Source organism: Aulonocara stuartgranti (genome assembly GCF_965226115.1).
Source record: "Aulonocara stuartgranti genome assembly, chromosome: 11".
Taxonomy (NCBI): domain Eukaryota; kingdom Metazoa; phylum Chordata; class Actinopteri; order Cichliformes; family Cichlidae; genus Aulonocara; species Aulonocara stuartgranti.
In genome coordinates this window covers 11,174,192-11,190,343 of record NC_138947.1, presented here as the reverse complement: position 1 = coordinate 11,190,343, position 16,152 = coordinate 11,174,192, and the positions used below count along the sequence as shown (strand labels likewise).

Below are 16,152 nucleotides of genomic sequence, written 5' to 3'. Positions count from 1 at the left end.
GAAACTTCAGCGCATTGGAAACCGCTTGGACGAATGATTCTGTGAATGTAAGCACAGGGTTGTTTGTTTGTTTATGTATTTATTTATTTTTTACAACAGAGTATAATATTATGCGATTTTTAAATAGCCTGAAGAACTGATGGCTTCTAATTAATCAATCTTCAGAGCCTGTTTTTGAAGCTCTAGATCGCAATAAATGTATATTGGAGCAGGGAGGAAATTAACCGAATTAATGGTCAAGTTAGTCAAAGTCAATGATTTAGGAACAACATATAGGAACATATATAGAGCTATAGGACCAAGTTCTAGGAAGAGTCGAAAGCGTGCTAGCTAATAAACAAAAGAGTAAATGAATTAATGAATTATGAATAAATAAATAAATATCCTCCATTATGACTTTGTGAATTGTCTTTTTTTTCCAGTTCTTGAGGTCCGTTATTGTTGACATATTTTCATTTCTTTATGTTATCAATCCATGCAATTTTCCATGCAGTTGGTTCCACTTATATCATGCTAGCTAGTTGCCCTTTCACCGTCGTCCATAGGTGAGGCGTTCGCTGACGTCACGAAGGTTTTCTGATGGCCACGCCCCGCTGTGTTAATGTGGAAACCATTGAAATTGGTGAGTGTAGTAAACCCTATGGTCACCCAGTTAGCTTGCAAAGGTTTTGCAAACCTAAAGAAGTGAGAGGGTTTTTTTTCTTATTATTATTATTTTTTTTGTGCTAACACGTCATAGAAGTTTTCCACAACGCGGAACTGGCTGAGCTTTACCACAGCGCTGTAAAATCTCAGGTACGTTACACGTTCCTGTCTGTCATGAAAGTGGGTTTCTCCGCTATTAACTCGCTAACGTAAGCTGCTTAATATCAGCCAAGCCTAGCTTGCTAAGGTAACTTTTTGCGTCAGTCAAAGTCAGGTTAACGGTAATGCGCCTGAATTCTGGTGTTTTTCCTCTCAGTCCAGACGAGAATACACTTTTATCGCTGTGCGCCTTATTCGCATAAAACGGCAAATAATTTTTAATATATTAATTTATTATTTATAGACTGGCAGGTAGTTCAGGTGAGGCAAAACATGTCATAACTGGTCCAACGAGCCCCTCGGACCTTCACGTGTACACACAGTCCTGTGAGAATTCAGCTCACACACCTCGATGAAGTTTAAAAAAAAAGTTACCTTTCTACATTAATTTGTTCGGATTACTAACTAAACACAAAAACACTTTGATCTGTCTCTTTGTGAAAATGACAGAAAACTGCACAAAGCTCTCATTAAACATCAACTTATACATGATCTAAGCTTTTTTTTCATATTGCTCAACTCAGAAGAGCCAGGCAGAAAATGAATAAGTAAAGAATAGAAGAATGGTCTTTGCCATGCTCTCTTGTAAGGTATGTGTCAATAGGATCTGCTTGCTTTCTGCTCCACTTACGCAACAGCAATAGTGGTGTAATAATGGTTTATTTTTTAATGTGGCTCTTGTCTATGAGTCTGATTTTGCTATTATGACTTCAAGGTTCTAGATAGTGGCGATGTCACTGGATTTAACAGAGCAATCTTGGGTTAATTCAGTCTAATTTTTTTGATCGTTTGGCTCTTTATTTGAGTCTATGATGCTTATACTTATTGTAAATTATTTGTTATGTCTTACGGCTTAATTTATACAAACCCATTATGGGGTGAACCTCTCAAACCCTAGACTAAGGGAATCAGGTGTCTCTGTTCGAACTCTTAGGCCTTTTGTTGGCAGTGTCTGGTTCCACTTATTCCCCTTGAAAAGAGAGTTGTAAGATAAGAAAATTAAATCCTAAGGGCACTGATCTCTTCCAGGATGATGATAGATATGAGAGTGCTAGGAGTCTATGACCTTCACTGTCACCAGATCTGAACCAAACTGGATACCTGTGCATTGGTATGGGTTGATCTGATTGACCACTCTCTCCATCAACATCATCTTATCATTAAGGGAGGTATTATCTCTTTGAGTAGTGGCTCTGGGAGTTATACAATTAATATAATGTATTGTATTCTAATTTTTGCTACATAACTTTTGTTTTGTCCACTTCCTGCTGTGACAAAACAAATTTCCCACGTGTGGGACTAATAAAGGTTATCTTATCTTATAAGGAGGGAATAAAGCAATTCTGGGGGAAGATGTTGCTACAGCACCCTTCTAGGACAGTGGTGTATTTTGTTTTGTTTTTTCATTCACACTAGAATTTACTTGCAGAAATAACAGTTCATTAAAAAATCTGCTTAATAATAATAAGACTTCTGTATCAGCATTTGGAGACTGAACAGATTTTCTGGAAAATGCACTAACAGGTTTCCCTGTTTAAATCAAGGCAAAGCTACATCCTGTGTTGTCATAGCTTTAGCTTTTTGCACAGCTGGTATCTGTTTTTCTTGTTTGTTTTGTTTTTGCAGGTTAATTTGTAACATTATTAGTAGGAGTTTACTGAGAAATCTCAAGATATTTTAACCCGGACTTGCCTGACTAGCACTAACTTTCTTAGTTGGACTTGCCCAAACTTCATGCACACAGCCACTTCTATTCAGGAGTTCACTGCAGGTCACCACCACAAACATCTGCTGGAGACCATAAAACACTTATCACCCCACCTCGCCTCTCTTACACTCTTCCCTACCCATCACCATTAAATACTTTTGGAGATGTGCTAAAACTGTGATTGTTCTCGCCTCTGTGTTTCTTTTGCTTTGACCTTAGTAGTGACTTGTTAGTCTTCTGAAATAGCTTTATCTTCTCATGAGCTATAAAAAATCAAGGTGAAAACTATGCCTATTACACTTTTTGACAGTGATAAGATGGTAAGATTGTGCTTGCATTTATAGGAAAAACTGTGGCACAAAGACATATATACTGATCTATAACAGCCACAACAAATGGTTCCCCTGAAGTCAAACCAGACTGAAATGGAGATGGCAGCTGAGGGTGGAGATGCTTCTCGTCTTCCAGAGATCAGAAGACCCAAAGAAGAAGAAGCATATGACAGTGAGAGTGAGACAGACATGGACGAGGAAGGCAGAGGAGTACGAATCCCTCTGCATCGCTGGGTAATGCACGGGACAGTGATGTTTGGACGTGAGTTTTGCTATGCCATGGAAACCGCTCTGGTAACACCAGTTCTGCTGCAAATAGGTAGGAGACACAACACAGTTTTTTCCTTATCCACTAGTTAGTTATCTTAGTGACACATTTGTGGCAGCATTCTCCTAATCACTGTCAAAAAACTTGAAGATTGGTTGCAGTGTAGCAGCGATTATGCTGTGTTTGGTTCACTATCTATATAACAATAGCTGGATTTGATTTGCAGTGAAGCTAACCACTGTTATCCAAACCAGATGCACATCAGTCTGTGGTTGTGGTAGTAGTCAGGTAACAGTGGTGACTTTGTGGAATTTGATTGTTGTCACAATTCATTGGTTTCAGGGCTGCTCTTCTGTATCATGTAGCCCGTGTCTCTACTCAAGCGGGGAGCTTTGTGGTTTGATGTCAAGTTAGCAACCATAACAGACCTGGAACAAAAGCATTTTTTACTGGTTAGGTATGAGAAGAATGTTTAACACAGCACATTTCACTTTTCTGCTCCATTAACAACATGATAAGACTGACTGATTCTAATTAACGTGTCTGATTGGGTAGTTATTTTTTCATATGCCAATAAAGTTTATTGCTAAACCTGTTGAATGTAAATGATCCAGAGGTGGGACCAAGTCATTGTTTTGCAAGTCTCAAGTAAGTCTCAAGTCTTTATCCTCAAGTCTCAAGTCAAGTCTCAAGTAATGTCAGGCAAGTCAGAGTCGAGTCTCAAGTCACTGGTGTAAAAGTCCGAGTCAAGTCACAAGTCTGAAACTTTGAATTTCAAGTCCTTTCGAGTCTTTAAAAAAAAAAAAACGAAAAAATAATGTTGCAGTTATATGCTAAATGTAAATATTAGACCATGTAATTTTAAAATCTGTGTTTTTCTCAACACATGACAAAATAGTGAACTTAGAAAATATACACAAATTGTGAAATTGCACCTCTTTAAAATGCAGCTCAATTAAACCTAGCTCCAAGAATAATTTTCACCGACAGTTCTGAGATAAGCTGCATGTTATTCTTGGATGCGGTTGTAGGACCGGCTTTAAAATCGCATGACAAAAATATCATACACATTAAAAAAAACTGTATCACCAACGTAGCCTGGACAACATTTGCTAGTTAGATGAAGTCAGCTATCTCATCTTAGCATATTTATATGCATATTTATAATCATACGGTTCTTGGAGTGAGTGCATACACTCATGAAGTTTAGTAACTTCAGGTCACTGCAACAAGCCCAGGTACAGTTTACCGACGGATGGGTACAGGGACCATGAAATGCACCGTGTAGAACGAAAGACCATCGTACGTATCATAAGTTTACCAGTCTCACAAATCGTCTTCATAAATACACATTCCTTAACCGTTTATTAATAGGACCTTTGAGCTCAACGGTAATTAATTAGCAGTGGAAATAATTTCTGGTACCCATCACAGAAATGTAGCAGTGACAATAATATTGTATGCTGTAATCGTACTGGGCAATTAGTGATACAAAAAACCTGTTTTATCCTGTGAATAAAAGTATATGTTTTTGTCAATGTACCATAATAACAGAAGCGAAACGCAATATTGTGTCAGGACAATTCACTATTTATGCACAATAAATAAAGGAGCATAGCGCGACAATTTCTGTTCAGCGCCAGACTTGCTTGTAACCTATATCACTAATTATGTTATGAAAATGACGTATTAACTACTAAAAAACACTGACCTTCGTGTAAATGCTTGGAGCAGACTAACCTGTGAGCTGGAGTGTTCTGGGACGTTATATTTGATCTTTGAATGGCTGCAATTCAGGCCATCCGTCGCCTCTTTGTTACTTCGGAAACATGGCTCGAACAATTTCTCTTCAACGACGTAATCCGATAACAACCGATCTCTTTACCCGTCGGCTTCCCGTGGCTGTCATGCGACCGGCTATTGCAGTTAATAATACAACAGCTTCTTGACATTTTTGTGTTTCTTTTTATCGCTGTATAACTGATTTTAATTGAAAGCCTGCGTGAGCTAGTACCGCTTGCCACGAGTTCCCAGAATCCTTTGCGGTTCTACCCGTGAATGACGTCACATTTTCAATCTCTATATAATATGCATGTTAAATTTTATATTTGGGGTAAAATATCAAGTCTTTTCAAGTAAACCGGTTCAAGTCCAATTCAAGTCCCAGGTCATTGGTGTAAAAGTCCAAGTCAAGTCACAAGTCTTAGAACATTTTTTCAAGTCAAGTCTAAAGTCATAAAATTAATGACTCGAGTCTGACTCGAGTCCAAGTCATGTGACTCGAGTCCACACCTCTGAAATGATCTACCAAGTGATATTGGTTATAGATGACAACGGATTATTGACATAGGATTTTTTTTAAAGTTATTGAACTGAATCAGCCTCACTTATTTTTTGGAATGGATACGTTTTAAGCTAATTACATTAGAAAAGGAGAAATCTTTATGCTTTTTCTTTGCTTTTTAAAGCTTCAGGACTTGCAAACGATTGTGTTAAGACTGAAAGACACTGCTGAGCTGGTGAAACATCAGGATTTGTTTTGTCTTACCACTCATACTCTTGCTTACTTTGCCATAGCCAACACCTTTAAAACAAACATTCAGCAAGTGCAGTGCAGTTCATTTTATGCTGGGACAGGTTGTAATTTTGAACTTACCTTTGATTATTGCCAAATAAATGCATCCATAGCTTGTTGAAATCCCAGGGTTCTTGACTGAACATGTGTTTAGAAAACTGTTTGACATTGCCTTTAAGCACAGTAAATGTGTTTTATTAACTTGTTGCAGATACACAACTTTGTTCATGTTTCTTTGTTCACAGTGCACAAGGTATGTTTGTAACCTAAAACTCAAGTGAAGTATAGACACGATTTTTCTTGTCTCATGGGTTTATCATGCTTTTACTTACCGTATGTGTATTCTTTAGCTCAGACAAACATTTAGAGTTTTCTTCCCCATGTACTTGTATTGGACACACAGAGACACACTCATGTATAACTACTTCATTAGTGAAAAGTGTATAAAGCATCTCTGAGCTTTGCTGCATAAGTCTGTTGAAGAGGAAATAAGCAGTAATGGAAAAGACAGATGGAGAGAGAGATATTTTTCATGCTGTGAGAAAGTTATATTCGCTTTTGTTGACTTAAGGGAGAAGGAAGGCAGGAACAGAACATAATGTTCCCTTGAGAATTATCCAGCTCAGTCAGCCTGCTGACATAATTCATCAGATTTTAAACCTAAAAGTCCACTTCTTTTAGAGTTGATGTACACTAAAAATGGAAATGCCTCTCCGGTTTGGAAATGGGTAAAAACAACTGAAGAGTAGTGTTTTGAGATTTGCAGACATGCTGTAACATAGTTTTGTCTTCGACATGCACAACTACAGGTTTCACCACTTTCCTGTTTGTAGCATATTTTTGACTGTGTTGATGTAACTGGCCGCCATATTACCAAAAATGCTTCTGCTAAGTTAAAAACCACTGATAATGGAAAAGCACTAGTGGTTCTTCAGCTGTGGAATGCAAGTCATGTGATATTATTAAAACATGGGAAAACTTGCCCTTTGTGTATTGAAATCCTAATGAAAACGTTCTGTGCCTGTTCCTGCATCTAAATTTGGCTTAACTTTGACTTAACTTATTCAAAACAGAGCCTGGTAGATAAGTAACTTATTACAAAACAATCATCAGCTTTTTGTCAGCATTTTTATTTTATTTTAGTGAAAGCTAAAAACTGGTTTGCAAACGAGTCAAAATACAAATATCTAATGCAAAAGAGTCAAAATACAAATATCTAATGCAAAAGAGTCAAAATACAAATATCTAATGCAAAAGAGTCAAAATACAAATATCTAATGCCAAAGCCTGATAGATCTCAATATTTAAAAGAATAGACAATGGACAAATACTGCCTTGCATCAAAATAAAAATAACAGATAAAGGTATTAAATTCTGCAGAGTATGTTTTATTCCCACCACCGCCTAAATAAAATGACAAATATGAGACATTTACTTACATTTGGTTGTAATACATTAAGTATTAAGTTTTGTGGCCTGTCAGAAAACAAAAACACTTGCTCTTAGATCAGATCAGATCAGATTGCTGTTTTGCAATTTGTCTTTAAAGCTCTCTGTGGCTTTGCTCCAGGTTACATTTCAGATCTCCTTAGCCTGCACCTAACCACTCCAACTCTGCGTCCTCCAGTCAAATACTTATGTGGGTCCCATGCTCCCATTTAAAATCTAAAGGTGACAGGGCTTTCTCTGTTGCTGCTCCAAGACTCTGCAAGTCTTCCCTCTTTTATATAGTTCTCCTTCTCATTGGAAATCTTCAACTCAACTTGAAGACCTACCTATTTTCACAGGCTTTTAGATCACTTGGAAACACACAGTCTATTCCGTCTCATTTATTTTGTTTTTTTATGTTATTTGATGATGTATGCGTGTGTGTGTGTTAGTGTGTGTGTGTGTGTGTATATATATATATATATATATATATATATATATATATATATATATATATATATATATATATATATATATATATATATATATATACACACACTTCACTATGCTGTGGTTGTTTTTTAATTCTTATATTAGCTTTAGTGTAATTGAAAATACTTGAATGAATCAATTGTGTTTATTTTCCAGGTCTTCCTGAAAAGTATTACAGTTTAACCTGGTTTCTCAGTCCTATCCTGGGTCTCCTCTTCACACCTCTGATTGGCACAGCCAGTGACCGCTGTAGCCTGCGATGGGGCAGGAGAAGACCGTTCATTCTGGGTCTTTGTGTAGGTGTACTGCTGGGAGTGGCACTGTTTTTAAATGGTTCATTAATAGGTGAGTGCAAGGCTTCAAGGGAGATAATCTGCTAACAAATCATAAAAAATGCAGTTCAGCAAATCCGGTCTGTGTATATTTTGTGGTATTCTCTTCAGGCCTTTCCGTCGGCGACACTCCCAATAAGCATACTATCGGCATCGTTCTTACTGTGCTGGGCGTGGTGGTGCTGGACTTCTGCGCTGATGCCTCAGAGGGACCAATCAGAGCTTATCTGCTGGATGTTGCAGACACAGATGAGCAAGATATTGCGCTGAACATTCATGCATTCTCTGCTGGTAAGTCTATGTAGATTTTTGGAGGTTTCGTTCTCAACATTCACAAGACTGTGAACCAGGAATTCATTCAGCGGGGATCAGACTGTCAACATTCTTAGATATCTGGACACCAACACACAGTTCACCACGCATACTACAGCTACTTCGTCCTCTTTCCCAGAATGAAATTTAAGTTGAAGGCTCACCTCTTTGACACAGTGGAGGAAAGACATGGACCGTGTAATTTGAATGTTCACATGGATGCAGAAAGCGAATGTTCTGAACATTATCAAATCTGAATACATGCATAATGTTAGGATTACAGTTGCACAACCCTCCATACATATTTACAAATAATAATGCTACACTAATCCCCTTATACCTGTCTCTTTAGGGCTTGGTGGAGCAATAGGATACATGCTTGGAGGTCTAGACTGGACTGGCACAGCTCTGGGCCAAGCATTTCAATCACAGGAGCAGGTTCTCTTCATGTTTGCAGCCATCGTCTTTATTATCTCTGTCACACTGCACATGTTCAGTATCCCTGAGCAGCCCTTCAGTCCATCAAACCAGGTTAAAGACACAGAAAATGGGGATTCTACTGGCCAGGTATCTTTGAAGCCAGCTGGCCGCACACTGGATGTAATTACAGAAGAGGATGCTTCTGCTCGAGCTCGATCCAGAGACGACCCTGAATCAGATCCTAAGGAAGTGGAAATTGACTTTCTTGCTGTGGAGCGAGTAAGGAGTAAAAGTGATTCAGTCTTAGCCATGCCAGATGCTACAATTGAGTTAGATGCAGACCTTGACCCAGACACACAAAATTTCTTGCCAGAGACACACTTTCAACCTGAAATGCAAGAAGAGCTTGAAGATGTTTTCAAACTATCAGATTCCAGTGCTGAAGCCCTACCTTCTTTCGGACCACAACCCCCTCCTGATGGGATGGCCGACGTGACGCCTATAAGTTCAGTTTTATCTGAACTTAAAGATTCAGCAAATGGTCATCCGTCCTTCCAGCAGACCAACTGGGGCTCAGAGGATTCCCAGTTGAAACTGGTAAAATGGCTGCTGTGATCAAATATGGTTTTTGTTTGTTTTTTAGCTTATGGTAACTTTGAGACAAACAGTGTTCCTTCAGTAATTTGTACCACACTGCCTCTCTCTTCTGTCCTAGCAGGCCAAACCTGCCAATGGTTCTGAGTTCCCCAGTGTTATGAAAACCCATGGCACCAAGCCGGGAAACCATACATCCAGTACACGGCCAGGCAGACCCACCTACTACAGACAAGTATGGTTTAATTTATTGTTTAATCTTTAATTGACAACATAGGTTATTTTGCAGATGTATAAAAACTGATTTTGGTGGGTTTTTTCTCTTCAGCCCTCATTTACCTTTTCATATTATGGTCGAGTTGGAGCACAACGGCATCGAATGCGACACACAGGACATTTCACCCCTCGGCCAATCACCACGTCCCAAAGTTTGAATGATTTAAGCATCATCCAGCGGCATACAGACAGACGACGGTTGCAGCTTTCAGCCAGCAGTGTGTCATCTGAGGGCTCAAGCAGTGAGGGAGGAACAGACAAGGGTGGGAGTGTACGGCTGCTGTGGTTGTCCATGTTGAAGGTGAATTTCTTCTTCATTCTCCTACTACAGCACTGGATTATGTCAACAGAGATGATTGATGTTCCAGTAATAAATACTGCCTGTATTACTTTCACTCTAGATGCCCAGTCAGCTCTGGAGATTATGTGTGTGTCACCTGCTCACATGGTTCTCCATTATAGCTGAAGCTGTGTTTTATACAGATTTCATGGGGCAGGTTATTTTCCAAGGAGACCCCAAGGTATACACACAAGCACACACATACAGATACCTTCCAAATCCCATCTGTATTGTTGTTGAAGCACTACCTGACATCATTTGGTATTTTGTATTCCTTGGAAACCACACAGTAGTGCAGTGGACTTAGCACATTTTACAATTTATGAGTATGAGGCACTAAAATGTCAGTGGAAGTCAAATCGTCAGTGTTTCTACTTTTTTTCTTTTTTCTTTAAGGCACCAGCCAATTCCACAGAGCTACAAAATTATCACAAAGGAGTACAGATGGGCTGCTGGGGACTGGTGGTTTATGCTGCTACTGCTGCTGTCTGCTCTGGTAAAACTCAAACAGCTTCATTTTTTTATAGAACTATTCAGCTAACTACTCAGTGAATGACAGTTTTTCTCCACCCAGCCATCCTTCAGAAGTATCTGGATCATTTTGATCTCAGCATTAGGGTCATCTACATTCTTGGGACTCTGGGATTCTCAGTAGGTGAGCTGACTTATTAGAATAGTTGAAATATGAGTATAAATGTTGTTAGCCTCTGTAAAGTTACTTACGGATTGGATTCCCTCTCATCTTAGGTACTGCAGTCATGGCAATCATCCCTAATGTTTATGTTGCGATGGTGATGATCAGTACCATGGGCATCATCTCCATGAGTATCTCCTACTGTCCCTATGCATTACTTGGCCAGTACCATGAAATAAAAGAGGTATGATCACACTTATGTTCCTGGTGCATACTAAAACCATTATGGTCAAGTCTGAGGTTGTTTGACCAAATGTGCTGTAATTCAGTTCAATTCAGTTTTATTTATATAGTGTCAAATCACAAAAATTAAAAACAATCCTTATATTTAAAATTATGTTAATATCCCCAATTACTTTTGAAAATGATTGATGTGTCTATAAATGGCTCCAGTTTTTATAGTTTCTAAACAGTTAATGCAATAATTCAATTAAACCACTTTAATTAATTACTATTTGTTTTGAGCCTCTTCCCCATTTATTCAATTAGAAACATCGGTCGTTTCAGTATAGTTACAGTCTTTCCTGTCATGCTTCTTTTCTCAGTACATTAACCACAGCCCAGAAAACACTCGAAGAGGTTTTGGGATTGATTGCGCTATTTTAACCTGCCAGGTAAGTACTGTACCAAATTAAGCTGACCCTGATGCATAAATTCAGGTTACACTGAGCAAAATGAGAAACGTTCAAAAGTGAAACGGCATGTTTAAGTTTTTGTAAATAGTCTGGTTACAGTATTTCCTCTTTCAGGTTTACATCAGCCAGATTTTGGTTGCATCAGCACTTGGATCTGTGGTAGAGGCAGTTGGCAGTGTGCGTGTCATTCCCATTGTGGCCTCTGGGGGTTCTTTCCTTGGCTTTCTTGCAGCTTGTTTCCTTCTCATTTATCCTGATTTGGAGCCCAGCAGCTCAGAGCAGGACGAGGATTCGGTGGGTTTTCCTGGAGTAGAAGACCAGAATGCAGAAAATACCAGTGAGCAGACACAGGCTCTGCTGAAACTCACAAACACAGATACAGAAACGGAGAGTTTGAATAAGATGGAAAACCACTCTTCTACCTGAGCATGACCATACAAAGACTTGCTTAGGATTATGCTCATCAAGCAGAAATCACAGGATGTGAGGTTTTTACCAAATGCATCTACCTGATTTACAGATTTTACATTCTGGACCTTTCTGAAGGAAAGATCAGAAAAAGAAAAAAAAGACATGGCGGAAAGTTAGGTCCATATTAAGATATCAAGGTGGAGCTGAGCTGGAACAATTATTTGCTTTGTGTACTAACAGAAATAAGTATTTCAGTTTTGATATGTTTCATTTGTCGTACTACCTCAGCTCTAATGCAAATAAATTTCCAGCTGCTTAGATTTAAAGAAGCCATTAGAATACCAAAAAACAAATGACAGCTATCTGTTGTGACTGTTGAAAGTAAATTAGATGGTACTACTGAAACAAACTTTATTGAAAAATGGATTTAAGAAGCACACAGGGCACTTTCTGTCTCTCTTCTGAATGCTGATGCTGCAGAGTAAAGTAATGTCTGACACTTTACATCATAGAAGCTGTTCTATAACTGCTTAATAGACAATCACGATGCTGTAAAAATTATGTGTATTCCTGCATTACCTGCAGGCTAAATACAGATGCAGAAAACATTTTCCAATTTCTTGCTGAAGTGCCTTGAGATATTAATGTTGCTGGCTTTAATGCAATGGGATTCTGTCATTTAGACATAGGTCACTTTAGCTCACTCAGTATTTTGTCATGTGTGCATAAGGTTTGTTGCATTTGTGAAAACTGTTGTTGTCAGTATTGTCTCTGGCAGATAATTGGAATTCTCTTTGGGCATCTGAGAGGTTCCATAATGCATAATGTGTGTCTGTTGTTGACCACACAGAGACTTTCAGAGTTGTGGAGACTTTTTTGTGTTTACTTGAACGAAAGCATTTTTTTTAGTCGCACCATTGAGATTTTATCCTCAGTTTTTCAATTCTGCAAACGAAATCTAGGCTGTTTTGAACTTGAGTAAGTTCATGAAAATCAGGTTCTGTGGCAGAGTTAAAAATGTGAAGGAAAGCAGACAAGTGATCATTGCTGAAAGAGGTTGTTTATCTTTATTTGTTAAATGTCAGGACTGAGAATGTTTGTAAAAAACATCTCTTTATGTGTGGAAGGCTATCCTCTTTGAAGAATAAAAGAATAAAAATCCAGCAGTCACACTGACTTCAAGTGAAAGTGTAACAAAGTGAGTCAGCGCTCTTACCCTGATGAAGTTAGCTATTTTAGCCGAAACATCAACAGCATAGTTAATTTTTAGCAGTGACTTACACAACACCTTCTGGTGTATTTAATAGTGCAAAAAATGCCAATTTCAGTTCTAGGTTCATTTCTCTCACTTTATACTGTATCTGATTCAAAAGTCAGATGTTTTTTCCTTTCAGATTTGGACAGCCATCGCTTTTAACACCTGCCAGTTTGTCCCAATTTAGCCCCCAGCTTATCAATTCATGCAGTTACCTCCGTGAACAAGTAACTCCCTGTCACAGTCCCTTTCATAGAGTGCATTTCTGCCAGCTCCTTTGTAATCTCACACTCTTTTGTTATCCCACGTACAAAGATGAGAAACTGGGCTGTGTTGCGGACCTAACAGCGCTCATCCCGAACTGAAGTGAAAAGTTAAAATTGTCTGGCTAAAGCCTCACATTTTTCACAGTGTCCTTGATCTGTCTTGTTACTATTTGCATATTTTCAAATACTTCTTTTATCTCAAGGCTAATTAGCCAGGCAGAGTCCACCAAATACTCTTTGATAAACTCCTCATCTGAGAACATCCTACTAGTGATGGGTAGACGAGGCCTCGTGAAGCGTTTCAGCACATTCCCCAAACTGTATCGATACTATGTCGACACAGTGTTGTTGTTTTGCTCCATACTGACACCTGCTGGACCTTAAATATCATTGCAGGCAACTTACTTGAGACTCACAACAGACACTGATTCAATGACCTACTCATACTTGTATACTCTGTAAGGTATTGTACTTTCCATGGAATCATTTTATATCTTTTACATTTCAAATATTGTAGGCATCTTTAAAATATATTGTGAATGATATTAAGTGAAAATTAAAATGAAAGTATTGTGAATGTAATATTACCCATTTAAATGTAATTGACTCAGCGTTTATTATAAATTTCTATTCAGAAAAATACGTTTATCCAATGTTTTTCCATTCAGTCTATTGCGTTTTTTTGACACCATTTCCCCAGCTTTGGAAAACACACGCTCACGGGGCACAGATGAAACTGGGGTACACAAAAACTGTAAAGCCAGGTGGAAAAGGTTCGGATAAGACGTCTTCCTATTCCCCCAGTACGTTAAAGGATCCTCTGATCTTGGAATGTTTCTCTCTGCCAAGTAGCTGGACCTCAGTGATGGAGTCCGCTGTTGCATTGTTGGTTTGTCTGCCAACTTCTTCATCGAGCTGCAGGTTTTCTGAAATAATAAAAAATGCATGGCCATTTTCGTTTTTGTCATCTACCCCAAATTAGTACACATTAGCATCAAAATAAATGTAAGAATAAGCTGATAATACTGAACTTGTCTGGAACAGGTGACTGCTCTGATGAAGGTCCAGGCTGTGGCTCAGATGCTGTGCGGGACTGCAGCACACTCCATTTTCAGGCGACTGACTGCCTCACTACACTTGGAGGAACTACGAAATCCGAGTGTTTTAAATCTGGGGTCTAAAAGGGTTGATAGGGTCAACACACTTAATGACTCCAGGTTAGAAGCAGTGTCTGTGACATGACGCCTAAGTTGGTCATGGAGATGGGTGGCTGTTTGTGTGCGTAGATGTAAAGAGTTCCGGTCAAGTGCACAATAAAGCATTTTCATCATCGGGATGATCTTTGATCCTGAAACTCTCCTCAGACAACTCCACTGTGGCCTGATGGAAAGGGGCCAGCACAAGAAGTGCTTCCCTTATGATGTTACACTCATCAGCCATAAGTGGAGTTAAATCTGTTGAAGAGAAGCAACAGATACCCAGACTGGTTCTTTCTCATCATGTAGCCGTGACAGCATCTGATATGTGCTGTTCCAATGTGTTGGTACCTCGTTGATAAGTTTCAAGATGGGCCGTCCCATCTGCTGCTGCACTTTGGCAAGCTTTTCTTTGGCTGTAGTGCTGGATCTGAAGAATGATACGATTTGTCTAGATTTGTCTCTTATGGATGAAAGTTCAGGGATTTGATCACATGATTTCTTGACTAATAAATTTATTTTGTGTGCAATGCAAACTGAATGTCGACTTTGGAGAGTTCTTGTTGCTGCAATCATGTTTGGTGCTGTCGGTCAGTGGACATCTTACCTTATTTGTGATGGCCCAGTCATCCATCATGCCTGTTTTGAATTGGGCCAAATTGTCTGCAGTGTGACTTTGTGGAAAGTGTTTCACACCCAACACAGATGTACACAACTGCATATTCTCATTAATGTAGTGACAGGTAAGAGCCAAGTAAGCCTCCATGTTCAAAGAGGTCCACATGTCAGCTGTTATACTCACTGCCACAGCTTGCTTTACTTCCATTTTCACTCGTTCGAGTTTCTCCGCATGTTTTTTGGCTATCAATTCCTTGATGGTCTGAAGATGAAACAAAATTAAATCAGTATGCAGTACTTAACATCAGCTACCTGATGAGACGTTGTCTATACAAACCTTTCTGGTTGGCAAAACGTATGATGGATCACCTGAACCAGCCCCCTGAACCCCTCACTCTCCACAATACTAAGGGGTTGGCAGGCCTTTATAATAAAATTCAGGACTGCCTGGCCCAGAACAGTCTTCCTAGATGCTTGATTTCAAAATAATAAAACATATTAATTAATAAAAAAAAATATGATAAAGCTGCTCAATGTCTATATAAGCCTACCTGTGTTTGTCTCTTCCTTTTCATGTTTGGCTCTGTAATGCCTAAACATTGAGGAGGTGCTTTTGTTTGTGTAAGAAAGCTCCGCAGAACAGATGCGACATTTAACCTGCATAAAATGAAAAACATAATTTACACTGCAGGTCACACTGTTGTTTTTCCTATTCTGATAGATTACACTGAAACAAAGACAGACAAACAGTTAAAATATCGAAATGATCCCACACAGCAGAAACGTTTCTTTTTCTTTCCTTTCGGGCTCCATTTTGTTATATAGAGATATGTATTTTTTTTTTTTTTTTAATCTTTGCGAGAGTAATTTTTTTTCTTTTTTGGGGGGGGGGGACCTCATTCCGTTGACAGATGCGGACAGGATGCTGAAAAAAGGAAACTTACTATTTATCGAAAATCATAAATTTTCCGTGAAAAGTCAGACACGTAGATATCTCCTGAGCGGTTAATCCACTCAGATAGGGCTCTTTGTAATGGGTGTAACCTTTTACATTGAATTCATGTAATAAAAAATCACCACAGTAAGTCCCAAGATTGTATTTGTGTTTAATATGAGCGTTTTGTAAATATAATACATTAGAATAAACACGTGTTTCGTTAATTGTTAAAGATTGTTCCAGTCATTCATACAGAGCC

At 38.7% G+C, this 16,152-nt stretch overlaps 1 protein-coding gene across 1 annotated transcript; it reads left to right on the top strand.

The window, feature by feature from the left end:
* Positions 1 to 53: 53 nt before the first annotated feature.
* LOC309717749 (solute carrier family 45 member 4-like) lies at positions 54 to 13,719 on the top strand. The gene is made up of 13 exons (XM_082552553.1): positions 54 to 795; positions 2,857 to 3,163; positions 7,764 to 7,952; positions 8,051 to 8,230; positions 8,604 to 9,268; positions 9,387 to 9,500; positions 9,594 to 9,842; positions 9,943 to 10,062; positions 10,278 to 10,377; positions 10,456 to 10,536; positions 10,629 to 10,759; positions 11,121 to 11,189; positions 11,325 to 13,719. Exons 2-13 carry the CDS (start codon positions 2,908 to 2,910, stop codon positions 11,634 to 11,636), a joined length of 2,466 nt encoding a protein of 821 aa, XP_082408679.1. The 5' UTR covers positions 54 to 795; positions 2,857 to 2,907; the 3' UTR covers positions 11,637 to 13,719.
* Positions 13,720 to 16,152: the final 2,433 nt, after the last annotated feature.